This window comes from Pseudophryne corroboree, chromosome 10 (genome assembly GCF_028390025.1).
Source record: "Pseudophryne corroboree isolate aPseCor3 chromosome 10, aPseCor3.hap2, whole genome shotgun sequence".
NCBI classification, from domain to species: Eukaryota; Metazoa; Chordata; class Amphibia; order Anura; family Myobatrachidae; genus Pseudophryne; species Pseudophryne corroboree.
Window position 1 is genome coordinate 99,911,160 of NC_086453.1, and position 23,006 is coordinate 99,934,165.

General features: G+C 48.6%; 1 protein-coding gene across 2 annotated transcripts in view; it reads left to right on the forward strand.

Annotated features, from left to right (window-relative positions):
• HMBS (hydroxymethylbilane synthase) overlaps positions 1-23,006 on the forward strand; it is a 63,409-nt gene that overhangs the window by 29,337 nt on the left and 11,066 nt on the right. For both annotated transcript variants that reach the window (XM_063942644.1, XM_063942643.1), the window contains exons 4-8: positions 342-391; positions 837-892; positions 1,066-1,143; positions 1,245-1,322; positions 4,851-4,926. In XM_063942644.1, coding sequence (XP_063798714.1) covers positions 342-391; positions 837-892; positions 1,066-1,143; positions 1,245-1,322; positions 4,851-4,926 — 338 coding nt within the window. The remainder of the gene's footprint in view (positions 1-341; positions 392-836; positions 893-1,065; positions 1,144-1,244; positions 1,323-4,850; positions 4,927-23,006) is intronic.

The following is a 23,006-nucleotide window of genomic DNA, read 5'->3' on the forward strand; positions in this document are numbered from 1 at the left end:
ACCTGATCCTAAAGCTTTATTTTTGTGCCCTGTCTCCTGCGGAGCCGCTAATCCCCATGGTCCTGACGGAGTCCCCAGCATCCACTACGGACTACGAGAAATAGATTTATCGGTAAGTAAAATCTTATTATAGTGTGTTGGTGTGTGTGTGTGTGTTTGTTTTTTTTTTTTTTTTTTTTTTTTAATTCTTATTAGGTTGTTTAAACTTGTTCTTTTCCTCTCCCTCCTTGGCTTTCATCTATCTCCAACGCCGCCCCTTTTTAAGCCATTTCACCCAACCTTACCCATCTCCATTTTTGTGTCTGCAGATGTGACTGACATCTCTCACCTTGCCTTTCTAGTTGCCATGTCCACAACAGGAGACAAAATTCTAGACACTGCTCTATCTAAGGTTAGAATGCCTTATACACAAATGTCATTTTGATGCATGGGTGAATGGAACCGTTTTTGATGAAGTTGTATGATATGGTGTTTTATGTATTGTTTGTGTGGGGATGCGGTGAGGATCCCGGGGGATGGAATCCGGACAGTCAGAATGCCGACAGCGGCATCACGTTGCTCATAATCCCGACTGTAAGTACTGAGGATAAGGTTAGGCTGCATGAGGGGGTGGTTGGGGGTAGGGTTAAAATACTTGCTGGGATCCGCCAGGATTCTAAGCATTGTGATGCAGCTGTCTGCATTCTGACTGCCGGGATTCCAATACCATCCTGTTTGTGTGTATGTGACTAGTATTACTATTTCTCTGAGTGTTTGATGTTCTGCTCTCCATTCTATTGAATCATTGTTGAACTGAGAATTAGAACCAATGTAGTTTTCTTCCTACTTCCGTGCAGATAGGAGAGAAGAGTCTATTTACAAAGGAGTTGGAGAATGCTCTGGAGCGAAACGAGTAAGTTGTGATGGGAGGGCTCTGAGCTGTAATTAGATTATGTGAGGCTGCCTAAGCTGTATGAATATTGATTATTACTCTCTTCAGCGTGCCTGTAAGCAGTATAGCCCCATTGCTGAATCGGTTATTTGGAGTGCCTCTATATTTCATTTTCAATCCATGTTCTCCTCCAGGGTTGATCTTGTGGTTCATTCACTGAAGGACTTGCCAACCACTCTACCACCTGGTTTCACAGTTGGAGCTGTGTGCAAGTGAGTGCATGGTGTTCTCCAGAGGTCTCCTAATGTGAGGTCAGCGGCCTGCTATTTTCTATTATAATTGTGATTGAATTGTTTTCTATTGTTTTCTGCAGACGCGAAGACCCGCACGATGCAGTGGTTTTCCATCCTAAAAATGTTGGGAATACGTTAAACAGTTTGCCTGAAAATAGGTAAGGTGTATCCGGTCACTGCTCTCCGCAATAGGTGATTATGGGGCTAATTCAGAGATGGACACTATGGCTCAGCTGCTGCTTCTTTGTATGCAATGGCTATGTGAAATGATGCTAAAGCTGCTAGCTGCTGGGGGCATCTTAAGTAAATAGACACCACCTGCTGCCTTCTATGATGCGATCTATGGGGGTAATTCAAAGTTGATCGCAGCAGCAAATTTGTTAGCAGTTGGGCAAAACCATGGTGGTCATTCCGAGTTGATCGCTCGCTAGCAGTTTTTAGCAGCCGTGCAAACGCTATGCCGCCTCCCACTGGGAGTGTATTTTAGCTTAGCAGAAGTGCAAACAAAAGGATAGCAGAGCGGAGTCAATTTTTTATTTTATTTTTTTTGGGCAGTTTTAGAGTAGCTCAATACCTACTCAGCGCTTGCGATGACTTCAGACTGTTCAGTTCCTGTTTTGACGTTGCAAACACGCCCTGCGTTCGGCCAGCCATGCCTGCGTTTTTCCTGGCACGCCTGCGTTTTTCAGAACACTCCCTAAAAACGGCCAGTTGACACCCAGAAACGGCCTCTTCATGTCAATCACTCTACGGCCAGCAGTGCGACTGAAATGCTTCGCTAGACCCTGTGTGAAACTACATCGTTCGTTGAAATAGTACGACGCGTGTGCGCATTGCGCCGCATGCGCAGAAGTGACTTTTTTTTTGCCTCTTAGCTGCGCAGCGAACGAATGCAGCTAACGATCATCTCGGAATGACCACCCATGTGCACCGCAGGTGTGGCAGATATAACATTTGCAGAGAGAGTTAGATTTGGGTGGGTTATTTTGTTTCTGTGCAGGGTAAATACTGGCTGCTTTATTTTTACACTGCAATTTAGATTTCAGTTTGAACACACCCCACCCAAATATAACTCTCTCTGCACATGTTATATCTGAACACCCGACCCCCCGCAGTGCACATGCTTTTGTCCAACTGCTAACAAATTTGCTGCTGCAATCGACTCTGAATTAGGCCCTATGATGGGATCCCGATCGGACAGGTAAGCTGTGTGGTGGTAAGAGGAGGTGCTTGGTTTAGGCTGCGCAGAGGGAGCGTTAGACACCCCCGGGGAGGGTTAGGGTTACGCTGCGGGGAGGGGGGGGGGGGGGGGGGCGAGAGGGATAGGCTGTTGTAAGGGGGGGTGAGGGGTAGCTAGCTTTCGGACCCCTATTGGGATTCTAAACAGCGGGTTGCCGTGGTCCGTATTTTGACTACCTGCCCCCCAGCATTTTAGCCCCAACCCGTAAAAACATTGTTGAATACATTTTAGCCCTATGTGTAGGAAAATCACTACTACATAATTACGGTTATGGATCAATGAGTCGATCTGAAAAAGGTCAACAGTGTCTAGGTCGACCCAAAAAAGTCGACGTGGAAAAGGTCGATATAGGAAAATGTTGACACAAGTGGTTTCTTTTATTTATTTATTTATTTATTTTATTACATTTGTGTCGTTATCTCCGTGAAAGACCGGAAATCCCAATTAGTGCTCCGCGTCCCGTTTCATGGCTTGCACAGGTTGTTATTCCCAATCGTAGTCAACGTGGATGTAAAGTATGAAAAAGTTGAAAATGGATAAAAAAAACCTCGTGTCGACCATTGCCATATCGACCCTTTGACAATGCCGACCTAATGTATGTCGACCAATAGTGGTCGACCTTAGTACTGTTGAGCGATCATCCGGATACTATGATTGATTACAGCTTGTATCTCAAAGATCTCACTTCGGATAAGCCCCTGAAAGTGGGACATTTTATGTTATTAGTTTTTGTTTTTTTTAAGACATCTGGTACATTAGGTTTAGTGGCCTTGAAGTGTGAGTAACAACTAAATCTACAGAAGTAAAAATGATTGTGTAGCCAACAAGCCTACATTCTGGGTATGATATTCTAACCACAATTAACACCTAAATGGCAGAAAACATAAAGGTCTTTTGGAAGTTTTAGTGGTCATAAGATATGCTAAGTGTAATACATCAATGAACAACATGGGGCTGCGCAAGCTGGCCACCGCAGCTGCTACCTAGAGGCCAGGAAACCTCTATCTTCTGACAGAGCCCTGGACTCTTCCCTCCCCTACAATGGCGGCGATACTCCTTCATTTGGAGAAGCTTAGGCCATCGCTGCCTTCTGTCCGCCCCCAAACGGCGCCAGAGTGTTAGTCACTGACTGTATGTCGCAGGACCCATTTGCGCATGCGGAGAACGTGACCTGCAGATGCGCAAAGTACCGATGATCAGTATTTAGCTGCATGTAACGCTACTCCAACCACATCTGAATTAGCCCCTATGTCCACAGTGACTATGTCAAGATGATCATGCCGGCACTGGGATCCCGGCATAGGTGTAATGCTACAATTTTAATCATGCAGGTCTTAGAACTATAAATATGCCCGTAAGCTATAATAATAGCACAGTTAAATGCTGTAATTAGCATTAGAACAGTGTCTGGATCCCGGCCCCAGCATTGTCATATCGGGTGTAGTATGGTATGCCGGCGTCCGGGCTCCCGGCGACCAGCATACCGACCCACGCTGCGGGCACGGTGGCGCGCATATTTATTCTCCCTCCAGGGGGGGTCGTGGACCTCCACGAGGGAGAAAATCTGTCGGTATGCCTCTGTCGGGATTCTGGCGCCAGTATACTGTGCGCCGTGTTCCCGACAGTCGGCAACCTGAAGACCACCCGTCAAATCACTGTAGTCACTGTGGACATGCTAACTGCATATCACAATGCAGTCTTTGGGGTGTATTCAATAAGAGTCGGAAACTGCCGTCTTGTCGGAAAGACGGCAGTTTCCGACTGGAAAAGGTCAGAAGGGGTTCCGACCTATTCATAACGGGCACATTTTTTCCGACCAGTCGGGAAACCCGACTTGTCGGAAAGCAGGTGGATCGGCGGAATATCAGCCGATCCGCCTGCTGCTGTCGGACACTGGGCCAAATCCGACAGGTTTTGGCCCCCTTTCCGACAAACTCAATTCGACTTGAAAACAAGTCTGATTGAGGTGAGGAGACGGGGAGCAGTGCAGCGGGCTACAGGGATCGGGGATGAGAGGTACCTTGACGGCCGTCCCCCGGCCAGGCCCCTCTCTCCCTGCGGTGCCTACCCCGCCGACGCAGACATCACCCCTGCTGCCAGCTCCGGCTACCGATCCCTGCTCCCCCGCCGGCCGCCACACTGTCTCAACTGCATGTTGGAATGGACCCGACTCTTATTGAATATACCCCATTGGCTCACTTAGAGGGCAGAACATTACTCTCCTATTTCTATGCATCAGCTTCACTGTACATGTGTTCCATGCATTGTGCCTTGTAATTGTTCAATTGTGTTATTTTGCTTTGCACCAATGCTTCCTGTGTTTTGCTAGAAACATTAAGTGACTTTAGCTGCTAAGCCATAATACCTTGAGAAACCATTGGGCTTTCAATTACAATGTGAGAACATATCTGCAAGTTTTCATTGTTTATTTTTATTCTTTTTGCAGCGTTATTGGAACAAGTTCCCTTCGTAGAGCAGCCCAGCTAAAGAAAAGTTACCCTCATTTACAGTTCAAAGATATTGTATCCTTGTCACATGCAGGAAGGCAGCGTGTTACTAAGGCATTGTAAAATTGCATGATTGTTGTGCAGCAGCAGTTTTGATTATTCAACATGTTGGAAATATTTTGCTGGTCTATGGGTGTCATCAAATTATACAGATCAGAATTGGTACCTTTAAAAGATTCAGACTGCACCTGGCCAGTGTCAGCTGGGATCATTTGATTGCCAGGGGAACCCTCTCCTAATTTTGGGGTACAAATTATACATTTGTTTATACCATGGTTCCCAATCCCTGTCCTCAGGACCCCAAACGTTATCCATGCCACCGAGTAGGTGCACAGGTGGAGCCAATCATTTCTCTTGTGATTCTATGAGGAGACATGGATACTGTAGTGGTTGTGCTCTCATATTTATTTGTACAATACATAATTTACATATTCAGGGGCATATTTTATCGGGACTTGGTCTTGAAAATTATAAGACCCCTTTCAGACTGTGGCTTTGACCTGGATTATTCCCAGGTCGGCGCCATTTACACTGGTGCAGTGGAACCTGGTCTGCCGGCGCTTGGAGATGACATTGTCTCCAATCGCCGGGAATGCGGTTAACAGGACTTCGGACGGATGACCTGGGTTATCTGTTCACACTGCCCCTTAACTGTGGTCCTTCCAGGGACCAATTCTGCAAGCGACCCCAATGAATTCCTGAGCAACTGGACCTAGGTTACTTTGGGACCCTTTCACACTGAGCCGCGACCTGGGTTAACCTGGCATTAACCCACGTCGAATCAGCGTTGTGATATAGTCAGGAGTTTGTAATATGTTTTGATTAGGTTCTTTCTAGATTTACAAACTGTTTTACTTCGATCTGTATTAATTTGCATAAAGTATAGCAGTAGTTGTATTTAACAGACTGTACAGTCAAACCTTACACCCTCTGTCCAATCTGTATTTTCACCTATGAGGAAGGACATAGTAATAATCCTTGCCTAAACTTGTTTTTTCTCTGACGTCCTAGTGGATGCTGGGAACTCCGTAAGGAAATGGGGAATAGCGGGCTCCGAAGGAGACTGGGCACTCTAAGAAAGAATTAGGACTACCTGGTGTGCACTGGCTCCTCCCACTATGCCCCTCCTCCAGACCTCAGTTAGAATCTGTGCCCGGCTCGAGCTGGATGCACACTAGGGGCTCTCCTGAGCTTCTAGAAAAGAAAGTATATTTAGGTTTTTTATTTTCAGTGAGATCTGCTGGCAACAGACTCACTGCTACGAGGGACTTTGGGGAGAGAAGCGAACCTACCTGCTTGCAGCTAGCTTGGGCTTCTAGGCTACTGGACACCATTAGCTCCAGAGGGATCGAACACAGGCCCAGCCTCGGTCGTCCGGTCCCGGAGCCGCGCCGCCGTCCCCCTTGTAGAGCCAGAAGCAAGAAGAACGTCCAGGAAATCGGCGGCTGAAGACTCCGGTCTTCATTAAGGTAGCGCACAGCACTGCAGCTGTGCGCCATTGCTCCCCATGCACACCTCACACTCCGGTCACTGATGGGTGCAGGGCGCTGGGGGGGGGGGGGCGCCCTGGGCTGCAATAAGATTACCTTACATTGGCAAAAAAATACACATAATATAGTCATTAAGACTATATATGTGTAGAATCCCCTGCCATATATCCATAAAAAAAGCGGGAGAAGTCCGCCGTGAAGGGGGCGGGGCTATCTCCCTCAGCACACTGGCGCCATTTCCTCTCACAGCTCCGCTGGAAGGACGCTCCCCAGGCTCTCCCCTGCAGTTTCCAGGCTCAATAGGGTAAAAAAGAGAGGGGGGGCACTAAATTTAGGCGCAAATACTATATATATATATATATATATATATATATATATATATATATATATATATATATATATATATATATATATATATATATATATATATATATATATATAAATCTGCTATAGGGTAAAATCACTCATTATAGTGTACATCCCTGTGATTTATAGCGCTCTGGTGTGTGCTGGCATACTCTCTCTCTGTCTCCCCAAAGGACTTTGTGGGGTCCTGTCCTCAGCCAGAGCATTACCTGTGTGTGTGAGGAGTGTCGGTACGGCTGTGTCGACATGTTTGATGACGAGGCTTATGTGGAGGCGGAGCAGGTGCCGATAAATGTGATGTCACCCCCTGCGGGGTCGACACCTGTGTGGATGGATATGTGGAAGGAATTACGTGACAGTGTCAACTCCTTACATAAGAGGTTTGATGACATAGCAGATGTGGGACAGACGGCTTCTCATTCCGTGCCTGCCCAGGCGTCTCAAAAGCCATCAGGGGCTCAAAAACGCCCGCTACCTCAGATGGCAGACACAGATGTCGACACGGATACTGACTCCAGTGTCGACGACGATGAGACTAGTGTACATTCCAATAGGGCCATCCGTTACATGATTACGGCAATGAAAAATGTGTTGCACATTTCTGACATTAACCCTGGTACCACAAAAAAGGGTATTATGTTTGGGGAGAAAAAGCAACCTGTGGTTTTTCCCCCTTCTGAAGAGTTAAATGAAGTGTGTGATGAAGCGTGGGTTTCCCCCGATAAGAAACTGGTAATTTCCAAAAAGTTACTAAGGGCGTACCCTTTCCCGCCAGAGGATAGGATACGTTGGGAGACATCCCCTAGGGTGGATAAAGCGCTCACACGCTTGTCAAAGAAGGTGGCCCTACCGTCTCCGGATACGGCCGCCCTAAAGGAGCCTGCGGATAGAAAGCAGGAGGCTATCCTGAAGTCTGTATATACACACTCAGGTATTATACTGAGACCGGCTATTGCTTCAGCATGGATGTGCAGTGCTGCAGCTGCGTGGTCAGATTCCCTGTCTGATAACATTGATACCCTTGACAGGGACACTATATTGCTAACTGTAGAGCATATTAAAGACGTAGTCTTATACATGAGAGATGCACAGAGGGATATTTGCCAACTGGCATCTAGAATAAATGCAATGTCCATTTCTGCCAGGAGAGTATTATGGACTCGGCAGTGGACAGGTGATGCGGATTCTAAAAGGCACATGGAGGTTTTGCCTTACAAGGGTGAGGAATTGTTTGGGGATGGTCTCTCGGACCTCGTTTCCACAGCGACGGCTGGGAAGTCGACATTTTTACCCCATGTTCCCTCACAGCCAAAGAAAGCACCGTATTATCAGGTACAGTCCTTTCGGCCCCAGAAAGGCAAGCGGGTTAAAGGCGCGTCCTTTCTGCCCAGAGGTAGGGGGAAAAAGCTGCACCAAACGGCAAGTTCCCAGGAACAAAAGTCCTTCCCGCTTCCTCTAAGTCCACCGCATGACGCTGGGGCTCCACAGGTGGAGCCATGTGCGGTGGGGGCCCGTCTCCGGAACTTCAGCGACCAGTGGGTTCGCTCACGGGTGGATCCCTGGATTCTACAAGTGGTATCTCAGGGGTACAAGCTTGGAATTCGAGACGTCTCCCCCTCGCCGTTTCCTCAAATCAGCCTTGCCAACTACTCCCCCAGACAGGGAGGCGGTGCTGGAGGCGATTCACAAGCTGTACTCCCAGCAGGTGATAACCAAAGTACCCCTCCTTCAACAGGGACGGGGTTACTATTCCACAATGTTGTGGTACCGAAACTGGACGGTTCGGGGAGACCCATTTTAAATTTGAAATCCTTGAACACTTATATAAGAAGGTTCAAGTTCATAGAATTTGTCGGCAGATAAGAACCACTTGTCTAGTCTGCCCCTTTTTTTTTTTTTTTTTACATTATTTTTATCTCTAACCTTATTTGATCCTTATTTCTTTGTAAGGATATCCTTATGTCTATCCCATGCATGTTTAAATTGCTCTACTGTCTTAGCCTCTACCACCTCTGATGGGAGGCTATTCCACTTGTCCACTACCCTTTCTGTGAAATAATTTTTCCGCAAATTTCCCCTGAACCTCCCCCCCTCCAGCCTCAGTGCATGTCCTCGTGTCCTATTGCTTCTCTTCATTTGGAGAATGTTTCCCTCAAAATGGAATAGCTCAGGGCGGTTATTGCAAGCCTGGACGAAGGGGATTACATGGTATCACTGGACATCAAGGATGCTTACCTGCATGTCCCCATTTACCCTCCTCACCAGGAGTACCTCAGATTTGTGGTACAGGACTGTCATTACCAATTCCAGACGTTGCCGTTTGGTCTGTCCACGGCACCGAGGGTATTTACCAAGGTAATGGCCGAAATGATGATACTCCTTCGAAAAAAGGGAGTTATAATTATCCCGTACTTGGACGATCTCCTTATAAAGGCGAGGTCCAGGGAACAGTTGTTGATCGGAGTAGCACTAGCTCGGGAAGTGCTACAACAGCACGGCTGGATCCTGAATATTCCAAAGTCGCAGCTGGTTCCTACAACGCGTCTACTGTTCCTGGGGATGGTTCTGGACACAGAACAGAAAAAGGTGTTTCTCCCGGAGGAGAAGGCCAAGGAATTGTCATCTCTAGTCAGAGACCTCCTAAAACCAAAACAGGTGTCGGTGCACCACTGCACGCGAGTCCTGGGAAAGATGGTAGCTTCTTACGAAGCAATTCCATTCGGAAGGTTCCATGCAAGGATCTTTCAGTGGGATCTGTTGGACAAGTGGTCCGGATCGCATCTTCAGATGCATCGGCTGATAACCCTGTCTCCAAGGACCAGGGTGTCGCTGTTGTGGTGGCTGCAGAGTGCTCATCTTCGTGAGGGCCGCAGATTCGGCATACAGGACTGGGTCCTGGTGACCACGGATGCCAGCCTTCGAGGTTGGGGGGCAGTCACACAGGGAAGAAACTTCCAAGGACTATGGACGAGTCAGGAGACTTCCCTACACATAAATATTCTGGAACTAAGGGCCATTTACAATGCCCTAAGTCAGGCAAGACCCCTGCTTCAACACCAGCCGGTGCTGATCCAGTCAGACAACATCACGGCGGTCGCCCATGTAAACCGTCAGGGCGGCACAAGAAGCAGGATGGCGATGGCAGAAGCCACAAGGATTCTCCGATGGGCGGAAAATCATGTGTTAGCACTGTCAGCAGTGTTCATTCCGGGAGTGGACAACTGGGAAGCAGACTTCCTCAGCAGGCACGACCTCCACCCGGGAGAGTGGGGACTTCATCCAGAAGTCTTCCAAATGATTGTACACCGTTGGGAAAGGCCACAGATGGACATGATGGCGTCCCGCCTCAACAAAAAGCTAAAAAGATATTGCGCCAGGTCAAGGGACCCTCAGGCGATAGCTGTGGACGCTCTAGTGACACCGTGGGTGTACCACTCGGTTTATGTGTTCCCTCCTCTGCCTCTCATACCCAAGGTACTGAGAATCATAAGAAGGAGAGGAGTAAGAACTATACTTGTGGTTCCGGATTTGCCAAGAAGAGCTTGGTACCCAGAACTTCAAGAAATGATCTCAGAGGACCCATGGCCTCTGCCGCTCAGACAGGACCTGCTGCAGCAGGGGCCCTGTCTGTTCCAAGACTTACCGCGGCTGCGTTTGACGGCATGGCGGTTGAACACCGGATCCTAAAAGAAAAGGGCATTCCGGAGGAAGTCATTCCTACGCTGATTAAAGCTAGGAAAGATGTGACCGTAAGACATTATCACCGCATATGGTGAAAATATGTTGCTTGGTGTGAGGCCAGGAAGGCCCCAACGGAGGAATTTCAGCTTGGTCGATTTCTGCACTTCCTACAGTCAGGAGTGACACTGGGCCTAAAATTGGGTTCCATTAAGGTCCAGATATCGGCTCTGTCGATTTTCTTCCAAAAAGAACTGGCTTCACTGCCTGAAGTTCAGACTTTTGTTAAAGGAGTGCTGCATATTCAGCCCCCTTTTGTGCCTCCAGTGGCACCGTGGGATCTCAACGTGGTGTTTGATTTCCTAAAGTCGCATTGGTTCGAGCCACTTAAAACCGTGGAGCTAAAATACCTCACGTGGAAAGTGGTCATGCTGTTGGCCTTGGCGTTGGCCAGGCGTGTATCAGAATTGGCGGCTTTGTCTTGTAAAAGCCATTATCTGATTTTTCATATGGATAAGGCGGAATTGAGGACTCGTTCCCAATTCCTTCCTAAGGTGGTTTAAGCTTTTCATGTGAACCAACCTATTGTGGTGCCTGCGGCTACTCGTGACTTGGAGGATTCCAAGTTAGTGGACGTAGTCAGGGCCCTGAAAATATGTTTCCAGGAAGGCTGGAGTCAGGAAAACTGACTCGCTATTTTTCCTGTATGCACCCAACAAGCTGGGTGCTCCTGCTTCTAAGCAGACTATTGCTCGCTGGATCTGTAGCGCGATTCAACTTGCACATTCTGCGGCTGGACTGCCGCATCCTAAATCTGTAAAAGCCCATTCCACGAGGAAAGTGGGCTCTTCTTGGGCGGCTGCCCGAGGGGTCTCGGCTTTACAACTTTGCCGAGCTGCTACTTGGTCGGGTTCAAACACATTTGCAAAATTCTACAAGTTTGATACCCTGGCTGAGGAGGACCTTGAGTTTGCTCATTTGGTGCTGCAGAGTCATCCGCACTCTCCCGCCCGTTTGGGAGCTTTGGTATAATCCCCATGGTCCTTACGGAGTTCCCAGCATCCACTAGGACGTCAGAGAAAATAAGAATTTACTCACCGGTAATTCTATTTCTCCTTCATCCACTAGGGGCCACTGGAGCGTAGTTACAATGGGGAAATAGTAGGTAGTAATTGGGAGCTGGCACTTTAAAATTCTCACACTGTGGCTAGCTCCTCCCCTACTATCTCCCCTCCAAGCCAGTCTTAGTTTAGTGCCCGAGGTGAGCTGGTTCTCTTGGGTTTAGCTGAAGAATTTTTTCCTTTTTCTTTATTATTTTATTTTTCTTTCACACACGCACAGACTGGCAGCTCTGCCACTGCCAGTCTGCACCGCGGGAGCTGCCGGCGGGGTCCCATCGCAGCTGCGTGCAGCTCGGGATGGGCCCCGGCTGAGGGAGACACTGAGCTCTCCTCAGTTGGCCAGACACCGCTGCGTGCGGCGCGTGTCGGGGCCGCTCCACCAGCAGAAGATTCCGGCAGCATGGCAGCGGTAAGTCTAAAAAGGGGCCGGACACCGCTGCGTGCGGCGCGTGTCGGGGCCGTTCTGTCGAGCAGTGTACAACGCCTGACGGAACTACGGGAAAGCGGTGAGTACAATCTCCCCCCTCCTCCAGACTGATTTATATTTATACTGTCAGTTTTAGTGACCCCTATGCTCCCCAGTCATAGACAGGCTGGAGGGTATCAAAGGCGCATTTTATATGTTTTACACATTAGGGAAGCTTCAGCTCGCTCTGTAAGCGGGCTCAGCGCTCTCCGCTCCCTGGCTGCAGCATACAGGCAGCCGGGTGATACAGTCCTGTCACAGATTTAGCAAGTGTCTTCACAGCTGCTAGAGAACTTATGGCTGGCGGGTTATTGTGAGACTTGTAGTTCCACAGTAACTGGTATCTACAAGATCAAAATATATTTTTTTTCCCGCTTATTTTTTTTTACAACAGCATGTTGAAAATTTGAAGGAGGGGGCGGAGCTAACTCCCGCTCCGTGCAGCTGGCTAGGCGCTCCCCGGCCGCAGCATACAGGCGGCCGGGGAGATACAGGGCGCTTCCCGCTTACTTACACTGCAGCGGGTTTCATTTTCAAATTGGGCGCCGAAGCGGAGGGGCGGAGCTAACTCCCGCTCTGTACGGCGGGCTCAGCGCTCTCCGCCCCCCGGCCGCTACAGCACCTCCGCTCCCCGGCCGCTGCAGCAGCGCATACAGGTCGATCCCCGGCCGCTTCAACACCGCCGCTCTCCGGGCTGTTACAACAGCGCTTACAGGTCCCCCGCTCCCCGGGCCGCTGCAAGGCAGTTATTTTACAGGTAACGGTGGGGGTGAAGCTCATTCCCGCTTTGCTCAGCGGGCTCCCGGCGGCGGTTCTCAGCGCTCAGGGTCAGGCAACATAGCCTGTCTTAGGGGGATTTTAGTTTTCTCTGTGGGCTACATTCCTCCCTGCAGAGGAGTCCTTTGCCAGGCATATTATAAAGGCTGTAGATCAGGGAGCCTGCTCTATAACAGGAGCTGGGGCTCAGTTCATTAATGATTTAAATCTAGTATGCAATATTTATTTACAGTATTTCATATTCACTGTGTAAGTGTGTGTGTGTGTGTGTGTGTATATATATATATATATATATATATATATATATATATATATATATATAGATATATAGATATATATATAGATATATATATATATAGATATATATATATAGATATATATACATATATATATGTGTGTGTATATATATATATATATATATATATATATATATATATATATATATATATATATATATGCAGGCAATACCATATATAGGGGGTAGAACACTTCGGCAATGTTTTATAATAACAAAATACCGAAAACATCTGGTGCACCTTAATTAGCGGTACACTACAGCCTTCCCTTTATTATTCCTGGGTGTCACTGGGTACAAATGATATTGGTAATTTGGGGAATGTGTATGGCTCAGCACACTAATCCCCTAAACACCCAACCACAGAGGCCTGGGTCCAAGTACCTCCACAGATACTTTAAGGCATCAGACAAATAGCGCTGCGACTCGGTACGCTAGTAGCGGGTATATGAATAGGGGGACCAGGGTTTGAATCCCAACAAAAAGAGCTCCTATAGCCTAGTGGCTAAGACTCCTGTCCCACAGCGCAGCGCTACTGGTTCAGGTCTCCGCTGCTCCAGACAGTTTATTTGCATCGTGTCGGTCACTACACATTATAGTGCAGACCTTACATAGGGCTCTGTTTATTTAACCCACCTTTTCTCCTTTCGTTTGTCTCACCGGGGACAGTCAAAGTATGTGGTGAAGCCATCTGCTTAGCCCTCCACGCACCTGCAGGACACTCCTGTTTGAACGGCTCAGATTATACAGGTAATGTCGCTGTTAACCAGAGACCTTGTACGTCATTTCCCCTCTCCAGGTTTCTAAATGAACCTTGATAGCCTTCCATATTACACGACTCAGCGGGGGAAAGGCCTCTCTGGGAGAAGGCGAGAGATGTCCAGGATACGGAGGATGTCTGGTTTCGGTGCAGTCTGAACCTGTGTCTCAGAATATCCAGGTGCATTATACAGCAGTTCGTCTAATACTGCAGGTAAAGGAGGCGGACACGTCCGGTCCATCACGACGCCGATGACTAAATGGTCCAGTTTCGGAGGGGCTGCGCAGGCCCCGGTAGGAGGCTTACAGACACCCGAATGCAAAATTTCAGGTATCAAACTATGTTGGTTTTCCTATCCTTTCCCCGCAGACGGAAGGAAATGGCATCAGAACCTCTCCAGGTATACCCCTCAATGTATCACCGGTCCAACAAGCTGCCATTTTCCTGAGGCAACATTGCTCAGGTATCTATCGAAGACACATATACGGCAGCGGGGTTCTACCTTGTCCGGAGCAGGTAGGTTGTGGAACAATTGTCCTCTAGGTTACAGGATATTTCGCATCAGGATCAATTGATACTTTGGGACAGATCAGAATCAGGGTTCTGCTTTTATATTCTTTTGAGGTCTCCACGTCTGCAGACTCGGAACCTGCATTCTCGCTTGGGCTGTCTTAACCCGACGACCTCTGGGGCTGCGACAGTGACAGGTGAACATGAAATCCTACGGGGCAGATGGTTCAGGGGAAGGAACTTTCTGCAGGATTTCTTGAACCATTGGAGGGAAGTCCACTTTTCTTTCTCCTACTACTGCCTCAGCTCCAAGACGGACCTTCACCGGTCTTTCCTTTAGATCTTTCCGTGCCCTTTCAGGCTTCCGATTCCACACGGGCGATATCTCCGTCGCCAGGGAATCTCAGGGTAACAGGCTGAAGCAGAGGCTCAGGATCCTCGGTCCATTCTGATTTTAGGTCATCCTATACACCCACTACAGGTTAGACCTTCCTACCACCTGGAGGGGCCCAGGGTAGGCGCAGGTCGGTGGTCCTACGGGGAGATCTGAGAAGGCTTAGGCGGTTACAGACTAGATTTTGGAGTACAGCCGTCTCAGGAGTCCTTCGGCATGGGTCGGCCGATTTACAAGGATACATAATGCAGGCGGTGCTCCATATGCTTCTAACCGCAAAGGGTGTTGATCCCTGTTTTTCACATATCATTTGAATCGGGACAGTTCTCAGGCCTTTGTTTTCTTTTCGTTCCGAAGCCAGTTGGCTCGGCCAGGCCTATTTTGTCCTTTAGAATCCTTTCAGTCTGTGACTGCTAGTTAAAAAAAAAAGAAAAAAAATAAAGAAGGGGGTTTTACGCGTCCCTTGTCTTTAGGGATGCCTGTTTACTCATTTCCGTTGGGGTTTTCCTCATCGGGCTTTTCTCAGATTCCCATTGCAGGATACTCATTTTCACTGTCAGTCATTTCCATTCAGTCTCTCTTCCGCTCCCACAGGGTTCAGGAAGATCACAGAATAACTCTTTTTCAAGGGCAGGAAGTGACGTTGGTTCCCTAATGGGACAATCTACTGCTACAATCCCACTCTGTACATTAGGTGGCTTCTGAATTTCCGGAAGATCCAGGAGCTTCTGGTTCGACACGGATCCAATTTATGCTTCTCGTAGGCTTTTCTCAACACGGTCTGTCAGAGGATTTTTCTTTCCTCGGCACCAGGTACTCTATTTCTTAAGTCAGGTTGCGACGCAACGAGTGGTCGCCTACACTCCCCTCTGAGCGGAGGACAACAATCTTCTTTCCGGGTCAAGCCGCCAGGTCAGACTCCCGGGTGAGGGGACATTTCCCGGAGTTTTGTCAGCTGGTCCGCTGTTGGCGGAGATTTCGGATCGACCTCAGGGCGTTCTGACTGACTCTTTAACCCTTTCCTACTCTCGGACGTGAGCTCTGGTGGCAGTAGCCGAGGATGCCCTCCTTTTCTATTTCTACCTCACTTTCGGTAACACAGGAGGGGAATATGCGTGCTAGTCCTCTCGGTGGCTCCGGTTGGGCCACGCAGGACTTGAAGATACAGCTACACCTATTGTCAGTAGAGGAGCCTTGGCTCCTACCTCGACTGAACTGTCTACTTCAACAGGGTCCTTTTTCTTTGTTCAATCTTACACTGGTCTTGTTTAACCGTGTGACTGTTCTCGAGACCTCAGAAGGGAGGAGTTCCCTAGTTCGGTTAGGCCTACTGGGCCCCGATTTCAGAAGTCTGTTACCTCTTTTCGCTTCTGCCACTTTTGGAAAACTTTATCGGACATAATAAGGATAAGAGTTTTCCCCTTCCTTCAATTACCATTCAGCCGTCATCTTGGGTTTCTCTGGGAGGTTTTGCTCCAATGCGCTTCAAACCACATTGACCTGAATTTTAATAAGAATTTACTTACCGATAATTCTATTTCTCGGAGTCCGTAGTGGATGCTGGGGTTCCTGAAAGGACCATGGGGAATAGCGGCTCCGCAGGAGACAGGGCACAAAAAAGTAAAGCTTTACTAGGTCAGGTGGTGTGCACTGGCTCCTCCCCCTATGACCCTCCTCCAGACTCCAGTTAGGTACTGTGCCCGGACGAGCATACACAATAAGGGAGGCATTTTGAATCCCGGGTAAGACTCATACCAGCCACACCAATCACACCGTACAACTTGTGATCTAAACCCAGTTAACAGTATGACAACAGAAAGGGCCTCTTAAAGATGGCTCCTTAACAATAACCCGAATTAGTTAACAATAACTATGTACAAGTATTGCAGATAATCCGCACTTGGGATGGGCGCCCAGCATCCACTACGGACTCCGAGAAATAGAATTATCGGTAAGTAAATTCTTATTTTCTCTATCGTCCTAAGTGGATGCTGGGGTTCCTGAAAGGACCATGGGGATTATACCAAAGCTCCCAAACGGGCGGGAGAGTGCGGATGACTCTGCAGCACCGAATGAGAGAACTCCAGGTCCTCCTTTGCCAGGGTATCAAATTTGTAAAATTTTACAAACGTGTTCTCCCCCGACCACGTAGCTGCTCGGCAGAGTTGTAATGCCGAGACCCCTCGGGCAGCCGCCCAAGATGAGCCCACCTTCCTTGTGGAGTGGGCTTTTACAGTTTTAGGCTGTGGCAGGCCTGCCACAGAATGTGCAAGTTGAATTGTGTTACAAATCCAACGAGCAATCGACTGCTTAGAAGCAGGTGCGCCCAACTTGTTGGGTGCATACAATATAAACAGCGAGTCAGATTTTCTGACTCCAGCCGTCCTTGCAATGTATATTTTTAAGGCTCTGACAACGTCCAACAACTTGGAGTCCTCCAAGTCGCTAGTGGCCGCAGGCACCACAATAGGTTGGTTCAGATGAAATGCTGATACCACTTTAGGGAGAAAATGCGGACGAGTCCGCAGTTCTGCCCTATCCGAATGGAAGATTAGATAAGGACTTTTATAAGATAAAGCCGCCAATTCAGATACTCTCCTGGCAGAGGCCAGGGCTAGTAACATAGTCACTTTCAATGTGAGATATTTCAAATCCACCTTTTTCAATGGTTCAAACCAATGGGATTTGAGGAAATCTAAAACTACATTTAGATCCCACGGTGCCACCGGAGGCACCACAGGAGGCTGTATATGCAGTACTCCCTTGACAAAAGTCTGGACCTCAGGGACAGAGGCCAATTCTTTTTGGAAGAATATTGACAGGGCCGAAATTTGAACCTTAATGGATCCCAATTTGAGACCCATAGATAATCCTGATTGCAGGAAATGTAGGAAACGACCCAGTTGGAATTCCTCCGTCGGAACCCTCCGATCCTCGCACCACGCTACATATTTTCGCCAAATGCGGTGATAATGTTTCACGGTGACTTCCTTCCGTGCCTTAATCAAGGTAGGAATGACTTCTTCTGGAATGCCTTTCCCTTTTAGGATCTGGCGTTCAACCGCCATGCCGTCAAACGCAGCCGCGGTAAGTCTTGAAAAAGACAGGGACCCTGCTGTAGCAGGTCCCTTCTCAGAGGTAGAGGCCACGGTTCGTCCGTGAGCATCTCTTGAAGTTCCGGATACCAAGTCCTTCTCGGCCAATCCGGAACCACTAGTATTGTTCTTACTCTTCTTTGCCGTATGATCTTCAATACCTTTGGTATGAGCGGCAGAGGAGGAAACACATACACTGACTGGTACACCCAAGGAGTTACCAGTGCGTCCACAGCTATTGCCTGTGGATCTCTTGACCTGGCGCAATATTTGTCCAGTTTCTTGTTGAGGCGAGACGCCATCATGTCTACAATTGGTCTTTCCCAACGGTCTATTAACATGTTGAAGACTTCTGGATGTAGACCCCACTCTCCCGGATGAAGATCGTGTCTGCTGAGGAAGTCTGCTTCCCAGTTGTCCACGCCCGGGATGAACACTGCTGACAGTGCTATCACGTGATTCTCCGCCCAGCGAAGAATCTTGGCAGCTTCTGCCATTGCACTCCTGCTTCTTGTGCCGCCCTGCCTGTTTACATGGGCGACCGCCGTGATGTTGTCCGACTGAATCAACACCGGCTTTCCTTGCAGGAGAAGTTCCGCCTGGCTTAGAGCATTGTAGATTGCTCTTAGTTCCAGAATGTTTATGTGAAGAGACTTTTCCAGACTCGTCCATACTCCCTGGAAGTTTCTTCCTTGTGTGACTGCTCCCCAGCCTCTCAGGCTGGCGTCCGTGGTCACCAGGATCCAATCCTGAATGCCGAATCTGCGGCCTTCTAATAGGTGAGCCTTCTGCAACCACCACAGAAGTGACACCCTTGTCTTTGGTGACAGGGTTATTCGCAGGTGCATCTGCAGATGCGACCCTGACCATTTGTCCAACAGATCCCTTTGGAATATTCTTGCATGGAATCTGCCGAATGGAATTGCTTCGTAAGAAGCCACCATTTTTCCCAGGACTCTTGTGCATTGATGTACTGACACTTTTCCTGGTTTTAGGAGGTTCCTGACCAGATCGGATAACTCCTTGGCTTTTTCCTCTGGAAGGAAAACCTTTTTCTGAACCGTGTCCAGAATCATTCCTAGGAATAGCAGACGAGTTGTCGGGATTAAATGGGATTTTGGAATATTCAGAATCCACCCGTGTTGTCTTAGCACCTCTTGAGATAGTGCTAAAGCTGTCTCCAGCTGTTCTCTGGACCTTGCCCTTATTAGGAGATCGTCCAAGTATGGGATAACTAATACGCCTTTTCTTCGAAGAAGAATCATCATCTCGGCCATTACCTTGGTAAAGACCCGAGGCGCCGTGGACAATCCGAACGGCAGCGTCTGAAACTGATAGTGACAGTTTTGAACAATGAACCTGAGGTACCCCTGGTGTGCGGGGTAAATCGGAACGTGTAGATACGCATCCTTGATGTCCAAGGATACCATAAAGTCCCCTTCTTCCAGGTTCGCTATCACTGCTCTGAGTGACTCCATCTTGAACTTGAACTTTTTTATGTAGAGGTTCAAGGACTTCAGATTTAGAATAGGCCTTACCGAGCCATCCGGCTTCGGTACCACAAATAGAGTGGAATAATACCCCTTTCCTTGTTGTAATAGGGGTACTTTGACTATCACCTGCTGAGCGTACAGCTTGTGAATGGCTTCCAACACCCTCTCCCTTTCGGAAGAGACGGTTGGTAAGGCAGACTTCAGGAAACGATGAGGAGGATCCGTCTCTAATTCCAACCTGTACCCCTGAGATATTATCTGCAGGATCCAGGGGTCTACCTGCGAGTGAGCCCACTGCGCGCTGTAATTTTTGAGACGGCCCCCCACTGTCCCCGAGTCCGCTTGAGAGGCCCCAGCGTCATGCTGAGGTTTTTGCAGGAGCCGGGGAGGGCTTCTGTTCCTGGGAAGGAGCTGCCTGTTGGTGTCTCTTCCCTCTTCCTCTGCCTCGTGGCAGGTACGACAAGCCCTTTGCTCTCTTATTTTTGTAGGAGCGAAAAGGCTGCGGTTGAAAGGTCGGTGCCTTTCTCTGTTGGGGAGTGACTTGAGGTAAAAAAGTGGATTTCCCGGCAGTAGCCGTGGCCACCAAGTCTGATAGACCAACTCCAAATAACTCCTCCCCTTTATACGGCAAAACCTCCATGTGACGTTTTGAATCCGCATCGCCTGTCCACTGTCGTGTCCATAAGGCTCTTCTGGCTGAAATGGACATAGCACTCACCCGAGATGCCAGTGTGCAAATATCCCTCTGTGCATCACGCATATAGATAAATGCATCCTTTATTTGTTCTAACGACAGTAAAACATTGTCCCTATCTAGGGTATCAATATTTTCAATCAGGGATTCTGACCAAACTACTCCAACACTGCACATCCAGGCAGTTGCTATAGCTGGTCGTAGTATAACACCTGCATGTGTGTATATATTCTTTTGAATAACTTCCATCTTTCTATCTGATGGATCCTTAAGTGCGGCCGTCTCAGGAGAGGGTAACGCCACTTGTTTGGATAAGCGTGTGAGCGCCTTGTCCACCTTAGGGGGTGTTTCCCAGCGCGCCCTAACCTCTGGCGGGAAAGGGTATAATGCCAATAACTTTTTTGAAATTATCAACTTTTTATCAGGAGCAACCCACGCTTCATCACACACGTCATTTAATTCTTCTGATTCAGGAAAAACTGTTTGTAGTTTTTTCACACCATACATAATACCCTGTTTTACGGTATCTGTAGTATCAGCTAAATGTAACGTCTCCTTCATTGCCAAAATCATATAACGTGTGGCCCTACTGGAAAATACGTTTGAATTTCTACCGTCGTCACTGGAATCAGTGCTCGTGTCTGGGTCTGTGTCGACCGACTGAGGCAAAGGGCGTTTTACAGCCCCTGACGGTGTTTGAGGCGCCTGGACAGGCATTAATTGATTGTCCGGCCGCCTCATGTCCTCAACTGACTGTTTAAGGGAAGATAAACCATCACGTAATTCCACAAATAAAGGCATCCATTCTGGTGTCGACCCCCTGGGGGGTGACATCTGCATATTTGGCAATTGCTCCGCCTCCACACCAATATCGTCCTCATACATGTCGACACCACGTACCGACACACACCGCAAACTCACAGGGAATGCTCTAATGAAGACAGGACCCACTAGCCCTTTTGGGGAGACAGAGGGAGAGTCTGCCAGCACACACCACAAAGCGCTATATATACAAGGGATATCCTTATATTAAGTGCTCCCTTATAGCTGCTTTAATATATATATATATAGCCATTAATGTGCCCCCCCTCTCTGTTTTACCCTGTTTCTGTAGTGCAGTGCAGGGGAGAGACCTGGGAGCCGTTCTGACCAGCGGAGCTGTGACAGAAAATGGCGCCGTGTGCTGAGGAGATAGGCCCCGCCCCTTTTTCGGCGGGTTCTTCTCCCGCTATTTTTCCAGTCAGGCAGGGGTTAAATATCTCCATATAGCCCCTATGGGCTATATGTGAGGTATTTTTAGCCTTGTATAAGGTTTATATTTGCCTCTCAGAGCGCCCCCCCCCAGCGCTCTGCACCCTCAGTGACTGCCCAGTGAAGTGTGCTGAGAGGAAAATGGCGCACAGCTGCAGTGCTGTGCGCTACCTTATGAAGACTGAGGAGTCTTCAGCCGCCGGTTTCCGGACCTCTTCACGCTTCAGCATCTGCAAGGGGGTCGGCGGCGCGGCTCCGGGACCGGACTCCACGGCTGGGCCTGTGTTCGATCCCTCTGGAGCTAATGGTGTCCAGTAGCCAAGCAGCAAATCCACTCTGCATGCAGGTGAGTTTACTACTTTCCCCCTAAGTCCCACGTTGCAGTGATCCTGTTGCCAGCAGGACTCACTGTAAAGAAAAAAACCTAAACTAAACTTTCTCTAAGCAGCTCTTTAGGAGAGCCACCTAGATTGCACCCTTCTCGTTCGGGCACAAAATCTAACTGGAGTCTGGAGGAGGGTCATAGGGGGAGGAGCCAGTGCACACCACCTGACCTAGTAAAGCTTTACTTTTTTGTGCCCTGTCTCCTGCGGAGCCGCTATTCCCCATGGTCCTTTCAGGAACCCCAGCATCCACTTAGGACGATAGAGAAAGGTCTCTGCCTTTTTCGGTTTTCTTCCAAAAGAGATTTGCCTGGCGGCCGTAAGTTCGGGCTCTCTTTCAGGGAGTACTCTATTGGCAACTCCCCAGGCTGAGCTTCGGCCTCAGCGGTCGTTTTTTCCAAAGGGGATGTCCGTTTTTCATATAAATCTGACACTAGTGTTTTTCAGTCCTCTTTGACTGTTGTCAGGGCTCGCCGACTCTCTCTACAGAGGTCTTAGGCTATTCGCCGAAGTGTTTTTCTTCTTTGTTCTGTACGATGCTCCCGTACTAAATAGCCGGGGTCCCAGCATATGCTGGGCTGTTGGATACATCTGACCATCAGACAGTCTTCTTGGCGGTTGCTCGGGAGCCTCCGTTTTCCATTTCAGCGCACTTTACGCGCGTTGTGGGACCTTCGTGGGCAGCTGCCCGTAGGGTCTCCATGTCTTATGTCGGGCGGCGACTATATGTCGTGCGGCTACTTGGTCGGACCGACATTTGTTTTGTCAAATTCTACAAGTTTGACACTTTTGCGGCCTCTGCATCACAGTTTGGCCGAGCGATTTTACAGGACTCTCAGCGCTCTCCCACCCGTTTTGGGAGCTCTGGGACGTCCCCATTGTAACTACGCTCCAGTGGCCCCTAGTGGATGAAGGAGAAATCAGGATTTTGGTACTTACCGATAAATCCCTTTCTCCGATTCCACAGGGGCCACTGGACGCCCGCCCAGCGCTGTTCCTCCTTGTATTTTGCTTAACGGTTTGCAGATCATTATATGACTGCTTGTTGAGTTTGGGCTAGCCGGTTGTTTGTTAGGTTCTGTTCCAGGTTTGGTTTGTGTTATCCTGGTTTACAGGGCTTCATTAACCTCCTCTACCTTAGTTTGTTTATTCCAGCTCTCCTCGGGCACAGTTTTACGTAGACTGGCTTGGAGGGGAGATAGTAGGGGAGGAGCTAGCCACAGTGTGAGAATTTTAAAGTGCCAGCTCCCAATTACTACCTACTATTTCCCCATTGTAACTACGCTCCAGTGGCCCCTGTGGAATCGGAGAAAGGGATTTAT